At 41.6% G+C, this 20,773-nt stretch overlaps 1 protein-coding gene and 1 long non-coding RNA gene across 4 annotated transcripts in view; one reads left to right on the top strand and one right to left on the bottom strand.

Annotated features, from left to right (window-relative positions):
* Positions 1-16,636, bottom strand: part of BLNK (B cell linker) — a 102,867-nt gene extending 86,231 nt beyond the window's left edge. For 2 of the 3 annotated variants that reach the window (XM_028729843.2, XM_028729844.2), the window contains exons 1-2: positions 14,500-14,589; positions 11,383-11,445 (exon numbers count right to left, since the gene is read on the bottom strand). In XM_028729843.2, the coding sequence (XP_028585676.2) occupies positions 11,383-11,445; positions 14,500-14,574 (138 nt within the window). In that variant the 5' untranslated portion in view covers positions 14,575-14,589. Of the gene's footprint in view, positions 1-11,382; positions 11,446-14,499; positions 14,590-16,553 lie in introns of those variants that run through there. The other variant, XM_028729845.2, reaches the window with a different exon arrangement.
* Positions 10,846-14,958, top strand: LOC144328018 (uncharacterized). Its single transcript, XR_013393232.1, has 2 exons — positions 10,846-11,176; positions 12,514-14,958. It is a non-coding gene; the product is annotated as an uncharacterized LOC144328018 (long non-coding RNA).
* Positions 16,637-20,773: the final 4,137 nt, after the last annotated feature.

Raw genomic sequence — 20,773 nt, 5'->3', positions numbered from 1 at the left:
GCTCTTTGCTGAAGGGGGTGTTGAGAGAGTCATAGAATTGCAGTTAAAAGGGATCTCAGGAACCATCTAGTCCAATCCTTTGCAATACAGGAATCACAGCTACATACAGCCATCCCACCTTTGTTTAAAAACTTCCAATGAACAAAAGTCCGCTACCTTCTGAGGTAGTCCTTTCCTTGGTTGAACAGCTCTTACGTTCAAGTCAGAATTGTGGGAAATTACAGTCAAAAATGTGTGAGTGCTAGTTAGTACATGAAGGGGTTAAAACCACAGAGCTGTGTTCTTAGACTCAGTTAGGTCACACCCCTCACTTCAGACAGCATGCTTGAAGCTATTTCTGTATTTTGTACCCAAGCATATTCTACCTGTGTTTTCCTTGCTCTGGCATGGAATAACACATGAATCAGACCTTTGGGTTTTGTAAGTAGTGTGTGGTCTGTTCATTGCCCTCTGGCAAACAAAGGTGTGAGTACTGTAAGCCAATATAATAGGGGTCTAACAACCTACATTCCCTTGCTATACAGCTGCTTAACTTTCTCCCGTGGGGGCTTTCTCCTGCTAGAGAGTGTATAAAGCCTGGTGTTTTGAATCCAGGTGTTCAACCAGTTCTTTTGTTTTCCCACACGTGGATCATAGATCTCATTATTTCCCCCCCAAAGAAATCTCCTTCCTTGTAATTTGAATCCTTTGGTTTGGGTCCTACCCTCTGAAGCAGCAGCAAACAAGCTTGCTCCATCTTCCATGTGATAGCCCTTTTGATATTTGAAGGTGGCTATTATATCACCTCTCAGATGCAATACAGAGAAAGTTATTTGCTCTGCCTTAAATCCCGCTGAAATTGGTGGAAAAGGTTCTTGCTCTCTTTAAAATGAGATTTAAGAAAATTACTTTTAAAAACGATGGGCCAGCAACTGGGCATCATTTAATAGATGTAAATGCTGGGTGAATTTTCCAAGTTTCTCTACTGTTGAATGGGATTCTTTTTCTTTTTTCTTTTAAGGGGGGGGTGTATTTTACAAAGCCACTTACAAGCACCCAGAGTATGTTACCTCCAAGTAACAGCTTTCATCTTACTTGAAAATATAGCTGTAAAACTTTAAGAACAAAGGGTTAGACATCAAAGGATATTCTTTTGATCTATATTTAATGCGAATATGAGTTATTTATGTTTATTTATTTGTTTTTTGCATTTGTACCCTATCTTTTTATGATAAACCATCCTTGCTGTTGTACTAGCATTCCCGCCCCCCCCCCCCCTTTTTAATTTGGGTTGGCTTGTTTTGCGTTGAGAATGTAGATGCATTCAGAATGCAATTAGACATATTTGTGGCTAATGACGGCTACTCATTATGACGAATATATATTATGTCTAGTATCGAAGGTAGTATGATTCCGAATGCCCGTTTCTGGAGATTATCATGAGTGAGAGAGGACTATTGCACTTGTGGGATTCTCATAGGCATCTGGTTGCAATGGAGGCTGGTCCATTAGGGTGGAAGGGGCCTGCCTCTACTAGCCCCCCTGCCTGCCTTCTGGCTTACAGAAAAGTCTGGGTGTGGCTCTGCCTGTCATTGGCTCTGGCACCACCTCCTGTTGGCCTCTCTGCTTTCCACAATAACAGCACAATTCAAAGTGTTGGTGCTGACCTTTAAAGCCCTAAATGGCCTCGGCCCAGTATACCTGAAAGAGTGTCTCCATCCCCATCATCCAGCCCGGACACTGAGATCCAGCTCCGAGGGCCTTCTGGTGGTTCCTCCCTGTGAGAAGTGAGGCTACAGGGAACCAGGCAGAGGGCCTTCTCGGTGGTGGTGCCCGCCCTGTGGAACGCCCTCCTATCAGATGTCAAGGAAACAAACAACTATCTGACCTTTAGAAGATATCTGAAGGCAGCACTGTTTAGGGAAGTTTTTAATGTTTGATGTTTTATCGGATTTTTAATATTCTGATGGGAGCTGCCCAGAGTGGCTGGGGAAACCCAGGCAGATGGGTGGGGTATAAATAATTAATTATTATTATCTATTATAGCAAGTGGCACTAGGACGCAGGTGGCGCTGTGGTCTAAACCACTGAGCCTAGGGCTTGCCAATTGGAAGGTCGGTGGTTCGAATCCCCGTGACGGGGTGAGCTCCCATTGCTTGGTCCCAGCTCCTGCCAACCTAGCAGTTTGAAAGCACGCCAAAGTGCAAGTAGATAAATAGGTACTGCTTCGGCGGGAAGGTAAACGGCGTTTCTGTGCACTGCTCTGGTTCACCAGAGGCGGCTTAGTCATGCTGGCCACATGACCCGGAAAAACTGTCTGCGGACAAACGTTGGCTCCCTCGGCCAGTAAAGCGAGATGAGCGCCACAACCCCAGAGTTGTTTGCGACTGGACAACTATCAGGGGTCCTTTACCTTTTTTTATAGCCCCAATGAGTAACAGCCACCATGGTTTAGTTGACCATTTTGTGCAACAGGATGCTAGTCTAAAGAAGTACCGGTATTTGGTTTGATCCAGAAGGGATTTTCTTACCCTCTCTCACTATCAACATTTAGAGTGGAAACTCCTCATAGGGAAAGGATTGTTTCTGCTTGCTTCCCTGTAAAATGTACATTAACAGCTAGCAGTAGTAGTTGTTGTAGAAATAACTTGCTGATGCCTTAGAAACTGGAAAGGGAACTGGTAACTCCCCATTCTCAACAAGGGAATATGGAGGGGGGAGCCCAGGTAAGCCCCACCCTGCATAAGATATAGCACACAGACACCATTTGAATGGCAATGCCCATCAAATATTCAGAGGGGACAAGGGAGCTTAGCTCCTAGGCATTGGCTGCTATGATCCCCAACAACTTGAGAAATTATGCTTTCTATTATGCCTTTCCCAAACCTGGTGCTTTTAAGATTTTCTTGAGCAACAACTAACATTATCCATGGCCATTAGCTATGGTAGCTGGGACTCATTGGAGCTGTAGTTCAACTTAGCTGGAGGGCACCAGCTTGGGGAGGGCTGTTTTATTCAGAAACCTTCATAGTTCTCTCCCTCAGGGTTTTTAGTGGTTTTTCGAGCAAGTTTCCCAGCTCTTTGCCCCCTAGCTTTTCACATCAGCACAGCTACAATTTGTGCATACACCAAGAGGTGTCGATGAGTGGGAATGCTAAGGCTTATGGACTATGCATCATACAGAAGCATAGCAAAATAAAGGATAGATATGCATTTTGGATTAATATCATGCATGGATTTGTGCATACAATTTGTGCATACACCAAGAGGTGTCGATGAGTGGGAATGCTAAGGCTTATGGACTATGCATCATACAGAAGCATAGCAAAGGAAACGCATTAAGCCTATGTGTATATGTGTTGACTTTTTAGATGAACCTGCCATATTTTGCCCCTTTTCTCCTCACTCATTTACTTGGCTTATTACAGATTGGTGACAGTTTAGTCATCAACATGAATGGTTACACAACAATGCTTAACTTGGCTTCTGTCTTACTCTTGTAGGAAGAAATAGACAAAAATATGTCTTCGCTTTTTATAGTTTTACATTCCACTGGAGGAATATCAACATAGCTTGTTAAAGAGACTAAGAGCAATTGCCGAGGAATGCAAATGTACTCAACTACAGTGGTACCTTGGGTTACAAACACCTTGGGTTACAAACACTTCGGGTTACAGACTCCGCTAACCTGGAAGTAATACTGTTAAGTTGTGGGTGAACATATCAGACGACACAGCGATCCTTCAAACAGCTCTTGTTTATTCACAGGCCAGAACAGAACAGAACTGAAGGGTTCAGCCAGCCTGCTTATATAGAGCTCCACTAGAACGCAACTGTAACCACTTTCTGTAACTATCCAATCACTGAATGTCACTTTCAATCCCCTATTTGCATATGTGGACCTGAATGAAAACTATCTACACTATCCCTCTGCTGGCCCACGGTGAGAACTTCAGTACATAACAAGCACCTGTGGTTAAGAACTTTGCCCCAGAATGAGAACAGAAATCGTGTGGCGGCGGCGCAGCAGCATTGGGAGGCCCCATTAGCTAAAGTAGTACCTCAGTTTAAGAACGGTTTCAGGTTAAGAACAGACCTACCGAACAAATTAAGTTCAAAACCAGAGGTACCACTGTATTAATCCTCTAAACTCAGGTTTTAAAATAGGTCTCCTTGTTCCGTTTGCTTTAAATGCCGTTTGCTTTAACAACCTTTGCTTGTTAGAACCCTCAGCTTCTTTCTTTGATAAATGCTCCTGATAGTGTCACATGTTGCCAGCAATAGATTACACCAGCCTTTGACTGGGGGCTGATGGGAGTTGCACCAGTCAAAAGGCTTAAAAATGCATCATACAGTGGAGAACAATATGTCAAGGGTAATCCAGAAAGCTTTAAAATAAAGAATAACTCTAAGATGAACAGTAGCCCGTCTTCAACAGAGCAAACATAGATTGAAAGTGTTTTGAGGCAGATAGCCAAGCACTGTAAATTCTATCTTTATCTTTTTTTAAAGGCACCATTCCCTTTCTTTATCTGCAGTAGCTGGCATGCTTACAGTACATTAACTAGGCCACGGTTGTCATTGGTAACATCTAGTAAGCATAAATAATGTAGCTCCCTCCTCTACTTAAAGTATTATTGATGATACATACCTTTATATAAAAACATACACACAGTGAAGCAATATCTTGACAGCTATAATAAAGCATTAGGTTCACACTGAACTGCAAGGCAAGTGTTAAACATGTCCCATCCCACTCTACGGTTCTGTCGTTCCTCTTTAAAACCACAAATCTAGAAGGGGAGATAGCTTTCCTCTTTCACTCAATTTATGTTTTGGCCACAGCAGCCAGTATAAAGCTGAAATCTGAAAAGTAACTAGGAAATAAGGTAGCCCTTGGGATTGACTCTGCATCCAACTCTACCTCAGAAACACCCTTTCATTGTGGTTCTAACTGGAAAGTGAGTTTAGTGGCCTTTGAAATCAGCTGCAGCCTGCAAATGAAGGACACAGTCTCTGCCATGCAATCTCTGTATAGTTACTCCGGCAGTGCAACACTCCCCAGCCGTAAGGGATGTGGGAAGTAGAGGGAGCCAGGAAATATAAAGCTAGCCAAGGAGGTTAAGAAAGAAGTACAGATTAAAAGAACTGTTACAGGAATAAACAACTCATTGTCTAAAGAGATTCTCCAAGGTTCTAGCACAGCTGTGTAAGTGCAGGGATGATGCAAATACTGAGCATGGGGGTTTCCTCCATTTTGTATTTTCTATGTTTGAACTAGAAATGGAGGAGACAAAAATGCTTATTTCCTCCACTATTTATTCCATTTTAAAATAACCAATATCAGGCAGAGCAAGTGAGATCTATCAGCCAACCACAACTTCCTCCTAAATATTCCATTCCCACCCAATAGTCAGTTATTTGAGGTCCCACTTTCAGTACTGCTTATGTCTGCAAAAGGTAGGGAACAGTGATATTGCTCTGTTTCCAATCAGAGCATGTCTTGAAACGCCGACTAAAATCCTGTAACATTATATCCAAAATTTTCCACCCAGGCTGTGTTTTTTTGTCCCATTCTATGGTTCAAGAAGACCATAGAGTGGGACAAAGAGGATACAGTGATGTGGTATCATTAGGGAAGCATCACAGAACATTCAGTAAACCAGAATGATGTGTGCACAGCACAGTATGAATCCACTATTAATGCACAATTATTGTATCTGGCATGTTGTGTATACCCACAAAACACCACCAGTCTGAAGGGGGTCCTCCAGTCCATAGCCACTCACAGACCCTCCGAGTGTCCCTATTTTCCAGGGACATCCCTGATTTAGAGAAGCCATCTCAGTTTCTGATTTGATCCCAGAATGTCCCGCTTTTCCTTCGGCTGTCCCTATTTCCACTGGAGAAATGTTAGAGGCTATGGAGTTTTCCAAACCCGAGCCGTCTGAAGGAAATCCTGTATAGGGAAGGTTTTTTTAAAAAAAGTTTAATGTTTAATTATGTTTTTATATATGTTGGAAGCTGCCCAGTGTGCTTGGGCAACCCCGTAAGATGTGTGGGGTAAAATTATCATTACGGAATGGACATCCCTATTTTCATTGGAGAAATGTTGGAGGGTATGCGCCCAGCATGCTCAGTCCTCATTGATCCGTTTTGGCATCCTCAGATTCCGCCCCCCCCCATGCAAACCTAGTTATTTCCCTAAGCTTGCCCTGGGCATAGCCAGCATTTTTTTGGGGGGCAGGTCTTTTTTAGGGAGAGCAGGCCTTTTATTGGGGGGGGGGCAGAACCAATGTGATTGGTCAGTTAAGTATTTCTATTGTTGTACTTGATCTAGGGAGGGCAGCTGCCCCCCCTGCCCCCCTTTGGCTATGGCCATGAAGCTTGCTGATACCTCCCTCTTTTGCATAGATTGTACTGTTTTGGCTACATAATAATCCACACTTGGAGAAAGAGTTCATTACTAGTACAGTGGTACCTCAGGTTACAGACCCTTCAGGATACAGACTCCGCTAACCCAGAAATAGTACCTCGGGTTAAGAACTTTGCTTCAGGATGAGAACAGAAATTGTGCGGCGGCAGTGGGAGGCCCCATTAGCTAAAGTGGTACCTCAGGTTAAGAACAGTTTCAGGTTAAGAACGGACCTCCAGAACGAAGTAAGTTCTTAACCTGAGGTACCACTGTATATAAGTTTTTGAACACTGGTTATGAAATAAGTTTGTCTCTTGATCTTTCTACTTTACCTTCTTGAATCTAATTACACTTTGGAATGACTCTGTGTTCAATTCAATTCAACCTAAGAGCATCCTCTAGTTTTGGGTTCAAAATGGAAAGGGAGCTTGGTGGCCTTGTGAGATCAGCCTGAAAATGAAGGGCTTCCGTATGTTCTCCAAGGCAGTTCCAGCATAGCTAGTGATTTTAAGGAAGGCTATAAAGAAGCGAAGATGGGAAGCATGAGACAACTTAAAACCATTGGAATGAAAATGGGATTAACACAAGTGCTCTGTTTTTACAAGATAATTTTAGGATTGTCACTATAATACTGGCGTTGGGAACTCCTGTCATAAGGATATGTATTGTAAAGCAGAACAGTAGCTGAATGGAGTATTTTTATACTGCCAGTTATAAGGAAATAATATCATATACTGCTATGGCATATCACTTGAGGTCTTTTAATTCCAGCTAAGGAATGGTGATAACTATAGTAATCATCCTTTTTTTTTTTTTTAACACCAATGATAATAGTACTGGCTCTGAATTGCATGGATATAATATTGCCTGGGACCACAGACATTACCCACCACCCATACCCAGAAGCTTTCAGAATGCCAGCATAGGGGCATGCAGACTAAAAGCCTGGAAACAGAAAGTGATTGAAAGTCTTGGACTAGGGGTGGCAGAAGGTAAATGGGGAGCTAGTAGTAGCAGCACAAGGTTCAAGCATCAGCTGAGGACCCTACTTCCTTTAGAACCCTATCTATGAATACCAGCATTAACTTGAATGATCTAGGATCACTGAGCTTCAGTGTGGGAAGATAAAACACCAGAGCAACATTCAGACATAAAAAAATGCATTCATAATAGTGTGATCCTCCATACAGCTCTCTTGAATCCATGTCCAGCCCACAGTGTTTTGCTCCCTGAGCAAATGACAAGATGGCATCCCCTCTCAATTCCACATACAGAAGCTGGTTGGATTGACAGCTGAAACCCATTTCAATGCTGGCAATAGGACAGCATCCTCCTCTGCGTCTTCTAAGGATAGCAATTCAGATTTGAGGGGTGTAAGACAGCTCATGCACATCACATGCAACTCAGTCCTCTAACACCTTACCATCATTTGTTGTTGGGTCACCTTTCAAAGAGAACCAGAAGCTGGAGATGGACTGGGTCCAGCCCTGTGCCCAGATCAAGCAAGGGAGCAGTAGGGTGAAAAGAAGTCAAGTTTAAAATTGCCTGGGATGTGTGATACCTGCTGCCATGAGCCAGGAAGCAGCTTCCCAGAGAGAGGAAATCATCTGGTACAGGGTTGGTGCTGTTTCCCATGTTTTGATTTTGCTGAACTGTTATTAGCTGTTTTGATGAATTTATTGCTGTTTGCTTTATTTATATGTTTCTGTGTTTAATATTATGGTGTTTACAATGTTTCCCCCCTCCTAATGCTATTGTGGTTACTGTGAGCCGCTTTGAGCTCAACATTTGTTGTTGGAAAAGCAGAATGCAAATATTAAATAAAATCAACCTCCCTTCCCTTTTCGTGTCTGCTTCCTGAGTCAGCCACCTCACTCTGCCTCACAGCTGGCCTGGCCCTGCTTGAATCTAGATTGGAACCCGTGGTCCTCCAGATGTTGTTGGACTACAATTCCCATTATCCTTGACTATATTTTTGGTTCTGCAAGCTGGGGCTGATGGGTGTTGGCATCCAGCAACATCTGGAGGACCACACGTTGCCTGTACCTGATCTAGATGTTGAGCCTGCAGGCTAGCACCAATAACAACTGTCAGAGGCAACCTGCAGCAAATCCATCACCATTTAACAGGAAGGAAAATTATCAGTTTGTCTCGCTCCCCTGCTTAAATGGCAGTTTCTATTGCTTCTCTTCACACAGACACACTGAGGTTACATCATCCTTAGCTGTGGGGGTGAGGCAATGTCTGCTTTTGCGCCATTTTGGAGGACTTAAGAGCAATTGTCTAATGATTACCCTTTTGGCTACCAACAAGCCAGCAGTCTTAAGATGCCATGAGTTTGTCATTGCAACACAGAACTACTACAAAAGCAGTTGGGCTATAATAGGCCCAAGGCGGCTGAGAAATGCGCAAAAGAGGCACACTCTGGATGAATCTGAGTGCCAGTTTTATTACTAAATTTTGTGCTCGTTGTTTTAATTCTGGACCAATTAACTGAAGATGCTTTGGCCTGCTTTATGGCACCATTGGATATTTGCATGGCGTTAATTGCCAGGTTTTAGCGCTCTATCCAATTGAATCGCTCAGACTCATTTTCAATTAACGTGCAGTGTTTGACATATGATCTGAAACTAAACCACCCCCTAGCAATAGTTTTATATGTTTGTTCTGTTACTACACTCTCTTCCCTCGGTAATGAATGTTCAGTGCTCTGAGAAAAATGAAGCCAATTGCGTCTTCTCAACTTGGCATTTAAAACCCTTTGAATTGAATCAACTGTCTCCTAATTTGGAAAAATGCTTTGCAAAGCAGGACTGTGTCTAATCTAGAAAGGGAGGAGGGAGAAATAGAATGCCATTGAAGATATTCTGCCCTCATGATTTTAATCACAGTGAAATACATACATGTCCAAAGGTTTACTTTGCTTAATTGATTTGATTGCATTATTTTAGGGCTGCCATATGCCTGGATTTTCCCAGACATTACCAGGATTCCAAAGATGGAATTGATGTCCCTGTGGAATTTCCGAAAGGAGGCGCTTTGTCCTGGATCTTAGGCAAGTCAATTGAAAAAAAGCTTGACAATTTTGGGGAGTTTTGGTTTTTACTTTTTGAAATATGGCAACCCTACATTATTTGGAATCTTAATATTTAATATCATTTAATATGTGTGCAAGGAATGAACAATGGAAGGTAAAAGAAGGTACATATTTGGGTGAGTAGTAGGACCAGTGTGATGGACGTTTATGTGTGGAAATATATGTAGAAAATAAAGGACACATGCCATAGTTCAGTAATAGCCTGTGGATTACCGGTACTTTTGAAAACTCATTTGGTACAAGGAAGGTCCTATTGTCTGGAAGCTTTAAACCAGTCTTGTTTTTGCCAGTGTTTCAGGGAGAGCAAGCTGCTATTAGACTTGGGGTGTGGGCACCAATCGCACAGGGAGAAAGCTTTTAGTGTAGTAGGATGAGGAAACACAGCTCTGGGCCTTTTTTTTCAGAGCAGGAGTGATGTCATCACCCGCCCTGGGTGTCTTCGCTGAGGGGGTGACATTTGGCGCGCCGCCTGTCGCGACTCCCAAGCCTACCCCGAGCCGTCAGGGGAAGGGGGGAGCTGCGCCACTGTGCCAGCAGAATTCCCCCCTTCCCCCTTTGTTTTGACAGCTTGGGGGAGGCTTGGGAGTTGTGGGCGGGTGGCACGCCAAATCGGTGGCTTGCTTCGCCCCCATGGGTGGCTCGCTCTGCCCCCGGCTGTGGGGTGCACGTGCCACTCTGGGCACCCAAGCGGCTATCCCACGACTGGGAGGGCACCCTCTGTGCCCCCCCTTGGGAGCACGCCCCCCCCGGGCAGTGTGGGCATATGCTCTGCCACTGTGTCAGGGTAATTTGATGGTTCCTCCTTGCTCTGGCAAGTGAATGAGGTGATAACAAGACTTTCAAGTTCTACAATTGTTAGTGACAGATTAGCATGAATGAAGTTGCATTCTCTGACTGTTGGGTTAGGGAGCCACCTAAACTTAGTACAGCTCCTCTATTTATTTTACATGCTCTCTGTACACAGGGGGGAGAGTCTCGCAGGGCACAAGACTAATAATGTTTTCACAGCTTTATCCCACTGAACATAGCACATAAAGTGTACTTTTGTTTCCCTGATCTGCAGGCTGTTCCCCAACTTCAGAACAAATTCTCTACAGTCGTGAGGGCTAAAATCACACACTTCTAAAAACAAAACCCTCCAGGGAGTCATATTCTGTGCAAATTTCAAGACCGTCAACTGGCAGAGTGCATACAGCCATAAAATGCTAGTTTCTCTTCATGATTCCTGTATGATTAAATTTCATACAGTCTTCCTTCAAGAAGCAGGCTCTGTATATAAAATTAAAATTAGACACAGACTTACAGTCTAAATAAAGCAAGACTCCTAACAGAAGGGGAGGTCAGTGAAGGGGAAAGTCAGGGAAAGCTTTTTCCAAATATTTTAATTTTAATTTGTGCCTGTATTTCTTTTTCTTTTTAGTTTAAAGGAATAGTTCTAGATTTGTGAGCAGCCTAACTTGCACATAACTAATCACTCAGCATTGGCAAAATGCCATCAGAAGAATATATTCACCACGGATTTGATCTTACATTGTCAACGGTGTTGAGCAGTATTAAATTGTGATGAAAAGTGGAAGAGCCCATGAAAGTTCCTCCAGATCTTTTGTCACGTGACATTTCGTCACTTCTTGCAACACAATTGGAAATGAACTCTAAATACATACTGCTTGGCTTATATGTTTAAGGTAAGGGAAACATTCACTTTTCTTTGTGTTCATTTTATATTGGTATTTTTCTGTTGCCTTCATTGCATCTGAGGCTGAATACTGGTGTTACTCTTATCAGTGTTATACAGTGTGAGGGCACGATTTTTGCTGCTCGTATACCTTCACTAAAAGGGAGGCCATCTTTCTGTTAACAATTTCTAAGAGAAATTATGAAAAATGCTTACCAAAAACCGAGCTCCGTCTATCTTTAATTTTTCCACTATCCGGGCGCAGTCATGCATCCCACACTGAAAAGGGAGAGGGAGGGAAAGTGATATTAGAACTGGTGATATGTACATTACATAAACCTTTTAGATGGCTTTCAGGCTGACATAGTGCCTTGATGAATGTTCGTTTTAAGTACAGTTTCTATTTATTCTCACAACCACCTTGTGAGGTAAGTTAAGTGAACAGGTGGTGACTGTCATCCAGTAAACTTCATGACTGGCTGGAGATTTGAACCTGGGTCTCTACATCCCATTCTGATACTCTGATCCCTGAACCAGGCTAAGCCCCTGGGGCATAATCTCCCTAGTATCACGATGGCCAACAGATTTTAGGCATGTGAGCCACAGAAAAGGAGACATAAGCCCTCCTGCTGGCATCCAGTTGTGTCTCAAATTGCTGTTGCTTATGCCACACGTGTGACCTGTGTTGTAAAATAGCCAGTGACATGACCTATTAATAGGCAATTTGGGTAGGATAAGTTTTGTACTATTTCAGTAGAAAGTTCTCCACAGTTCCTTTTTTAGAAGATTGCTGGTTCATTTCCTTTGGAGTTGTTGTTTTTTAATTTTACACAACACTATTTTGAAAACGTCATATTTTCTTGACCTGTACCCTGTACCATGGACAGATGTGTTGTATGTCTAGATTTAAAGAGGAAGTTAGCAGGAGTGGATTTTTTTTTTTTGTGTGTGGTGCAGACATCCATTGTAGAAATGCAAGGTCAGGGAAAAACAGTACAATAAAATGTGACTTCTAAAAGATCGTGAATTTATAGAAGAAAACAGAAGTGAAAAGCAAACACATTCAGGATTGCCCTGTTTAATGACATAAATACCTCAGTATTATATACCCCCTTTTTGCTAAACGAGAATATTTTGAGAAAAAGGCTTTGTGAGTGCAGAGTTCTTGCTTCACTTCCACATCCGCATAACCTCTTACCAGGTAGTAAGTGTTGCTAAGTGTGTCAAGGGTTGCAGCTATTCTCTAATTAGCACCATCAGAGCCACTGTGAGATTACACATTCTACAAATGGTGAAAATGACAAGGATGTGATCAGTTTAATAATACCGTCCCCCTGCTTGTTTCAGAAGCCAGGACAGGACAAACTACTGAAGAGAACAAGGCTGCAATATGAGGAGAAGGAAGAAAATAAATATTTATCCTGAGTGAGGAAGGGGAGCCCACAGTTACCAGTAAACGTAAAAGGTAAAGGTAAAGGACCCCTGGATAGTTAAGTCTAGTCAAAGGCGACTATGGGGTTGCAGCCCTCATCTCGCTTTTAGGCCGAGGGAGCCGGCATTTGTCCACAGGCAGCTTTCTGGGTCATGTGGCCAGCAGGACTAAACCACTTCTGGGACATTGTGATGAATGCCAGAGCACATGGAAATGCCGTTTACCTTCCCAGCACAGCGGTACCCATTTATCTACTTGCACTGGTATGCTTTTGAATTGCTAGGTTGGCAGGAGCTGGGACAGAGCAATAGGAACTCACCCTGTCACATGGATTTAAACCACCAACCTTCCAATCAGCAAGCCCAAGAGACTCAGTGGTTTAGACCACAGCACCACCTGTGGCCCACATACAATTACCAGCAGTGCTTTTTTTTCTAAAAAAAATGTTTAGGGGCACTCTCATTTTGACTCAAGAAAATCACCATTTTACAGTTCAGATCGGGAAAAATAAATACAGTAAATGGACAAAAGTACAAAGATTCACAAAAATGTTTAGGGATATGTGTGCCCCTGTGTCCCTCCCCAGAAAAAAACATTGGTTACCAGTATGGTTGTACACACATACACAAGAATATTGTTTTCAGCTGTTATTCCTCTGCTGCCTTGCCTCCGCTGCAGATGAATCTTACAAGTTTTGCTTAGGGCTTATCCACATTTGAGGAATATTCAGCTGTTAATCCCCACCCTTCCCTTAAAACTAGACTGGAGTAGTCCTCCAGTAGATTCTCCAAGTACAGTAGAGCTGGCACAGGGATGGGCAAATCTAACAATTTCAGTTTCTCTCTCTTATCAATCAGTTTTCAAGACTGTATAGTACAAGGTTCGGCATGGTACAGAATGTTTTATTATGTTTTTATACATGTTAGAAGCCGCCCAGAGTGGCTGGGGCAACTCAAGTCAGATGGGCAGGGTATATTTATTTATTTATCTGTTCGTTTATTTATTTATTTTCATTTCATTTCATGCCAGTGTGCATTTTTTAAAAACAAATCTTCATAAAATCAATCATTTTAGTGTGAATTTTTCCAAATGTAAACACCTATGTACATATTTTTGCCTAACATAAACTTGTACAGTGGTACCTCGGGTTGCATACGCTTCAAGTTACACACTCCGCTAACCTAGAAATAGTGCTTCAGGTTAAGAACTTTGCTTCAGGATAAGAACAGAAATCAGGCTCTGGCGGCGCGGCGGCAGCAGGAGGCCCCATTAGCTAAAGTGGTGCTTCAGGTTAAGAACAGTTTCAGGTTAAGTACGGACCTCCGGAACGAATTAGGTACTTAACCCAAGGTACCACTGTATTGCAAAGCAATTTCCCCTAACATAACTTACAGCCTGGTGAGCCCCTTGAAGCTGTCAGCTGACTTGTTGGGTGTCACATGGCCTCCATAGCTGAGGGGGAGGGATGATCCCCTTCAAGAATTCTTGAACCCTGCATCTTGCATGGCCAGGCAGGTCCTTGCGTTGGGGGTAAGAGGAGAGGGTGCAGGCAGTTTTGAAGTCAAGAATATGAGTCTGCTCATGGCTGCATGTAGAGGAGGATCTTGAAGTTGAAATGTTACATATGTTAACTGTTCTGCACCCAGATTCATATTCCTAATGGCAATCTGACAACTATACATGTTGTGATAACATTCAGTATAACACAGGCGACTAATGAAATATTCCCTTTCTCGGTGCTTTAGGCTAATAATAGAAGAATTTCACAGGCATATTGCCTCTAAGAGCTTGCCACCAATGTCTTCAAAAGGAATGGAGTAATCTTACATCAACTCTTTAACCATGCCTGCCTCTTAATCTTTGGACAGTCAATTGTCTAGAATATCATATCAGTCCAGTACCTGTCTCAGGAGATCTGCCACTTGAATAGCAGTCCAAGTCTCACATTCTTCTCGGAAGGGTAGTTTTGTGGCCATCCTGGGTCACACAACAAGGGCAAACTGACCTGCTTCTTCTGGTAAAGCAGAAACTGTTTGCTTTACTAAACATTACTGAGAGATTCTGGAAGTTATTAGAGGAAGTGTCCTTTGCAACTTTCCCCCCCCTCCCTGTGGTCGTCATTGCTTAAAGCTACACGTCCCTTTACAGTGGCTGCACAGTTGTTAGTGTGATCATTTCACATTTCATTCAGTGACAGTCATTCTGCTCATAAGCTGCGATGAACATGACAAGGAGGCAAAGATGTCTCACCACTAAACACAAAGCAAAGATCAAAAGCATATCCACCATCAACAGCAAGTTTAGATAATGGTGTATTGCCAATGTGACGTTTACTGGATTAAATGTACTGGTGGTATTAAGTTTTGTATGTAGGAAATCTTTTATCTTGATTTCTTCAGTGTTACTGTTTATCAAATCACATCTTAAAATACATATTGCTGGAAGCCCTGATTTCTGCCATTCTGTTTCATGTAAGTGTATGCATGAATATGTTATAGCGAATGTTTGCAACCCCAGATAAATTTGTGAATGTCCAGAAATTCAGAGATATGCCAGTAAATGCCGACAACCTATTAAAATTTGTTGTCAACATTCACTGCTGCATGGAAAAAAGAAGAGAGAAACAGATGTATTTTTAGAATCCACAAAATTAATTCAGGATTTTCAGCACTCACATTCTGTGTTCTTCAACTTAGCTCCAGGTGGCATCCTTTGGGGGTACTGAGATTTGCATCTCCTGGGAACAGAGCATTTTTAGTTGTTGCTCTTACATTACTTTTCTTGAAAAGAAGCCCATTTATGGTTTTCTCTAGTTTCCTTTTGGAGATGACTTAAAGTATGTTCATTCTGTCTGGCATTTGGGGACTAACTTGAGGTGTTTTCATTGTTGTTTCCTCGCTTTTGTTTTTGTTTCTATTATTTTTCTGTATTGTGTTTTACATGACAGTAAAGCTGTTCAAGCTACCCTGAGAACATATACATTAAAACATGGAGCGGAAATGCCATAAACAAGCAAACAAAATAAGCCTCCTTAATGATATTCATGATAAAATAGATGCACAAACCTAAGTGAGGACCTGCCCCCTCCCCCCAAAAAAGCTTCATGGCAAAATTGGCCTTGAAGAGATTGTATCCTTCAAGTCCAGTTCTTTCCTTGCAGTTCACATTGGGGCATTGCTAGGTGGAAACTGGGCTTTGAGAGCATCTCCCATGAACTTCCCATTAGCCAAGCCTACTGTGTAGAACTTTTTTTCTGGTCTCCACTAAACACACACACACAAACTAAGGTTAGTTTGACAACAAAATATCTTGGCACTAGGGATAGATGAATCAACCTATTTCAGCCATCTCAGCTTCACATTCTGTTAATTTTTTGAATGCCACACACACAAAAATCACATGTTGAATGTATTCTTTCCACAAAATGTGCATTTTTTTTGCATGCATTTCCTCTCCAGATATCCTTTGCATGCATTTATGTACTCAACTATAACGTGAATTTGGAGAAGTACAGAAACCTGAAGAGGAAACTGCCTTCTGGTGCATTAAGTGTATATCAGGTCAGTTTGCTTAAAAATGCAGGTCAAACCAAGTCTTCAGATGTCCCTACTTGTCACCAACATATTCCTGCTTCCAAAGCAAATTCCGGCACTTAAGTCACACTGGTGATCACAGAGTTCTGCAGTTGTTGTTGTTACTATGCCCCGTGTCATTAATGTGCACTGCATAATCAGAATTAGGCAACATAGGTCCCTTCTCCCAATGAGCTTACAGTCTAAAATAGACAGTGGCAAAAACAGAGCTGCATTTGTGTAAGCTAAATCCCACCATGTTCTTATAAATATAATTATACAGCTATAGAAGCAGCATAAATACTGCCTTTTAAAGATCAGTCAGTAGCAAGCACGTTGCATTTTTGGAAGTGGAAGAAAAAAAAGATACAATGGAACCTTACCATTTAGAAATAAAGCTGGAGGAATGAAGTTATCACTCATTTCGACAGAAATCAGCTTGTTTCGTTCGGGAATCCTGAGTCACTGTGACATGACAAATGTAAAAGTTTCCATCAAGACTGGAGGGCGAGGATATTCTGTTCCACATCCTGCTTTTCCTTTTCCTGTTTAGTATTTTCTGTGCTAATATATATTTTAAAGACTGAAGTAATTACTTTAAAGTCAGGTCTCAATCTCCCATTCCTATGTTGGAGTTTTTATATTTAGAGGGATTGACGCAAGCATATTTCTTGTCTTTTTTTTAAAATCCAAACTATTTAAAACTCCTCTTCCACTTAACAGGAAGCAAATTCCTAAGTCTTGTTTACATGGATTGACTACTGTAGTCGTTAAAGTAATTTCTCACTGTACCCATTAAAGCAGCAGTTAATTGGAAATTATACTGTTAACCTACTTGCTAAATTGTAGCAACTTGCTCCCATGGGTGTTTTATCAAGCATTCAACATATGAAATATGCAACATCCTTTAAAATCAATATTGGCATTACAGAAGCAGCAACTATCAATGCACTGTGGTTATTTAAAGCATAAATGCATTTTATTAACAAGCCTAATGCAGACAGATATGAAGATACTGTGTATAGAGTATTTAAAGAACAACTTACCACATACAAGTGCTCTTCTTAGTCATCAAACTGCTTAAAGTCCAGAGCAGTTGCTTTGTCTATTATTCCTCTGAAAGCTAACTGTTCTGTGTGTTTGGAGGATGATTGACAAGCTAGCTGTGCCCAGTGGGAGGGAAACAAGAAGCCTTTAAATTCATAAAACTAGTTCAGGGAGTGCATTGCATAAAATCCCGTGCAATATCCCCAGGAAGATCAATTATTATAATCCTCTTTGCAAAATTCACTGATAGCTTTCACTGGTGCCTGAATAGGTCTGGGATTTTAACATTTAAATTCCCAGTTCTGTGCTGAAAATTAATTAGTGAAATTTGCTTACATTTCTTGAAACCGTCCACTTAATTTTGCTATGTGGAACTGAGAACTGGGTGGGAGGGGGCATGAGATGCTACGTTTTGGAGTAAAATAGGTGTGTATTACTATTAAGTACACTGTGTGCCACATGCAAAAGGCTGTTGGAGCGACAATGTTCCCCTAGTACCGGGACAGTGCTAGGAGCAAGAGGTGAATTGTTACACGCTTCTGCCATATTTGCCCTGCACATGTAGTCTGCTTCCTTCACTAAAGGAGAAAAGACAGTTACTAGACTATGTTGTGTAACATTAATTCGATATAGCAGATCAGGCTTCCTCAACCTCGGCCCTCCAGATATTTTTGGCCTACAACTCCCATGATCCCTAGCTAGCAGGACCAGTGGTCAGAGATGATGGGAATTGTAGTCTCAAAACATCTGGAGGGCCAAGGTTGAGGAAGCCTGTGGTAGATGCTTCTCAGAGGATCTGCTTGAACCAGTGATGTTTTTGGGTGAAACTGGTGTCATCATTTGCACCAAATATCGCTTTAAATTAAATGTGTTTGAAATTGTATCCACGTAATCCCCTGTCCCACATCATAAAAAGTACTATGGGCAGTATTAATGATCATGATTAAGCTAGGTCCATTAATTTCAATGGGTCTACTCTGAGAAAAACCTAGGTGAATACCACCCTCTGTCAGCAAGGGCATGGCAAATGTTTGATGTGGAGGGTGCTTTCAAACTAGGGATGGGCAAATCTGTTGATTTTGGTTTTTCTCAGTGTCTTGGTTTTCCAGTCTTAAGTTCAGTTCTCCACATTAGGGATGGACTCAATTTTTTGCAACCGTTGAGCTTTCATTCAAACGGAGACAGATTTGCTTGATTACGAATGTCAACTGCAGTTGCCGAGTTAATGCTTTTCTCTAAAGGATTTTTTCAGTATTTAGAGGAACCTATTCCTGTGATCACTGCAGAAAAAAGGGCTGCTTTATGGTGAATGCAGCAACCAATTTCTATGTCAAAACTATTTTTCTCCTTTGAAGAGGATTCCTATATACTCTGCTTATGGCAGCCATTAACATGCTTTATCTTCCCTTCCTCTTTGCTATCTTTCAAATCCTGTTTGCTAGCTAGCTAGCCAGCCGTGTATGTCATTGGTGGTAGTGGGAGATGGTAGGAAAACTGAAATGGGGCTTCGTGCCTCAGAGTTTAATCAAGAAAACAGGTCATTCTGAGTTACTCAAGTTTTATTCAGTGTTCTCATCTCTCATTCTCACTTTGTCATGTTTTTCATTTAGTTCTTATAAAGAAAACAATCCAGGCACTTTTTCACCACTGAGGAGAAGGATAGACAGTTTTTGTTTTCATTTGAAATGTGAATGTTACTGAACTTTTTTTCCCCCAATGCTTTTTTATATTGAGCAAGTAGTTATTTATAAAAAAGAGAGACACAGAATTCATGCATATACTGTACACCATACCCTGCCTTGGCCATGGGTGGACAGATCTTTAAAAAAATTTTTTTTGTGTGCAAGACAAAAGATCAAAATCTTTTTGCCAGTCAAAAGATCAAAATCCTGCTTTTACAAGAGACCAAACCCCTACAAATAAAATGAATGGTTTCAAGAGCAAGCTTACAGCTTGCTTTAAGGCACAGTCCTAAGCATGGCTACTCAGTCAGTCCTATTCCATTCAATTCCATCCAGGCAAAAATGGTTCGAACTTCAGCCTTAGTATATTGGCTGTGAAAGAGCGCGAACATCACCCATTCCAAAATCTAGACGGACTACATAAATGAGGATCCATGATTGAGGAATGAGGATAAATCAAATTGACAAAAAAGGGGGAAAGCATAATTGTTACTTTGAACTATCAAATGACCACAAGAATGAATTGTCCTTTCAAGCTGAGTGAGATAACCAGCCTTTCCTGAAAGAGGAAACAAACTGCAGGAAGGTGTGATTATTGAGGTTTAAGGTGAAGAAAAAACTTCATTTTGCTGAGAAAAAAGTTGGGGAAGACTGCAGGAGCACAATAACACCTGTGGAGATGACAGCCAAAGATTCACATTAGCAGACCTTCAGTTGTGCAATCAATTGTTTTTGTGGCAGACAAAATACAGTTGGTCACTTGCACCAATTTCGCAAACCCCCCCCCCCAACAATACAATTTGGCATCAGGTTAAAAGGCATTTTGCAAACCAAATGACATCAACGAGCCATACTTGCACAAGGTAATTCCAAAAATGAAAGAATGCAAAAATTCCAGTGAGTTCAACCCCCTACTCCACATTTCCACATCAGTTTTTTTTAAGTCTCCATGAAATTTCAACAGTTTGTTAGTGCAATTTTCTCCTGATACACACATGTGTATTTTGCAATATTTATGAAATTTTGCCTCGCACACATATTTTTGCAAAGCCATTTCCTCAAATATAACGTGTTGTTGATGTTGTTTTCACTAATATATGCATATTTTTTTAAAAAAATGAACACTCTACCTAGTTTATGCATTTTTGTGCACATTAGGTGGCTGGAGATTCACAGTGCAAAATTCAGAGAAGTGTGACTTTTGAAGCGTGCCTCTGTTGGGGTTTTCATATTGTTTTAGAAACTGCAAATTAGGTAGGTTTCACCTTGAAATGCAAACGAAATCAAATTCCCTGACCCCCATCCCTCTTTCAAACAAATGCTCCCTCTCGTGCCACCTGAGGAGATACAGAGCCATTACCTGATAATTGAACCATCTCAATTATGTACGTTTTAATGTACATAACCCAGGTCACGGTCTACCTTCATGTAGGCACTTTTTTTTTTTTACAAAGTTTATACTTATAAAAGTCACCTCAGCCAGTAACATTCTGCCCCACGGTGGTGAAATGTATGGCATTTCTAAATTTGCCTCTATACACACCTCAAATTTATATGCAAGTCTCAGTTCTTGTTTGTGATGGGGCAGGGGCCTCAATTCACCCACAGTTTCCTGGGCCCAGAAAATCCTGCTAGTACCCCTGTTCCCAGGTAAATGTTAGAACCATTGTAATCTGCCTTAGTTACTACTCCATCATAAATTCATGGTTTAGTTAGTACAGCTGGGGGGGGGGGGAAGGAAAAAAAATTGTCTGTCACCCTCTTGCTACTTAAGCATCAAGAATTCCATTTCATCTTTCACTTTTTAACGATTGTTGCTGAAATGCTCAGTTGTGGTTTTGTGTGCGTGTGTATTTCAATGTGCTTTTCAATTT

Source organism: Podarcis muralis, chromosome 6, assembly GCF_964188315.1.
Source record: "Podarcis muralis chromosome 6, rPodMur119.hap1.1, whole genome shotgun sequence".
Lineage (NCBI taxonomy): Eukaryota > Metazoa > Chordata > Lepidosauria > Squamata > Lacertidae > Podarcis > Podarcis muralis.
Note: the sequence above shows the minus strand (reverse complement) of the source record. Positions and strands in the feature narration are given on the sequence as shown.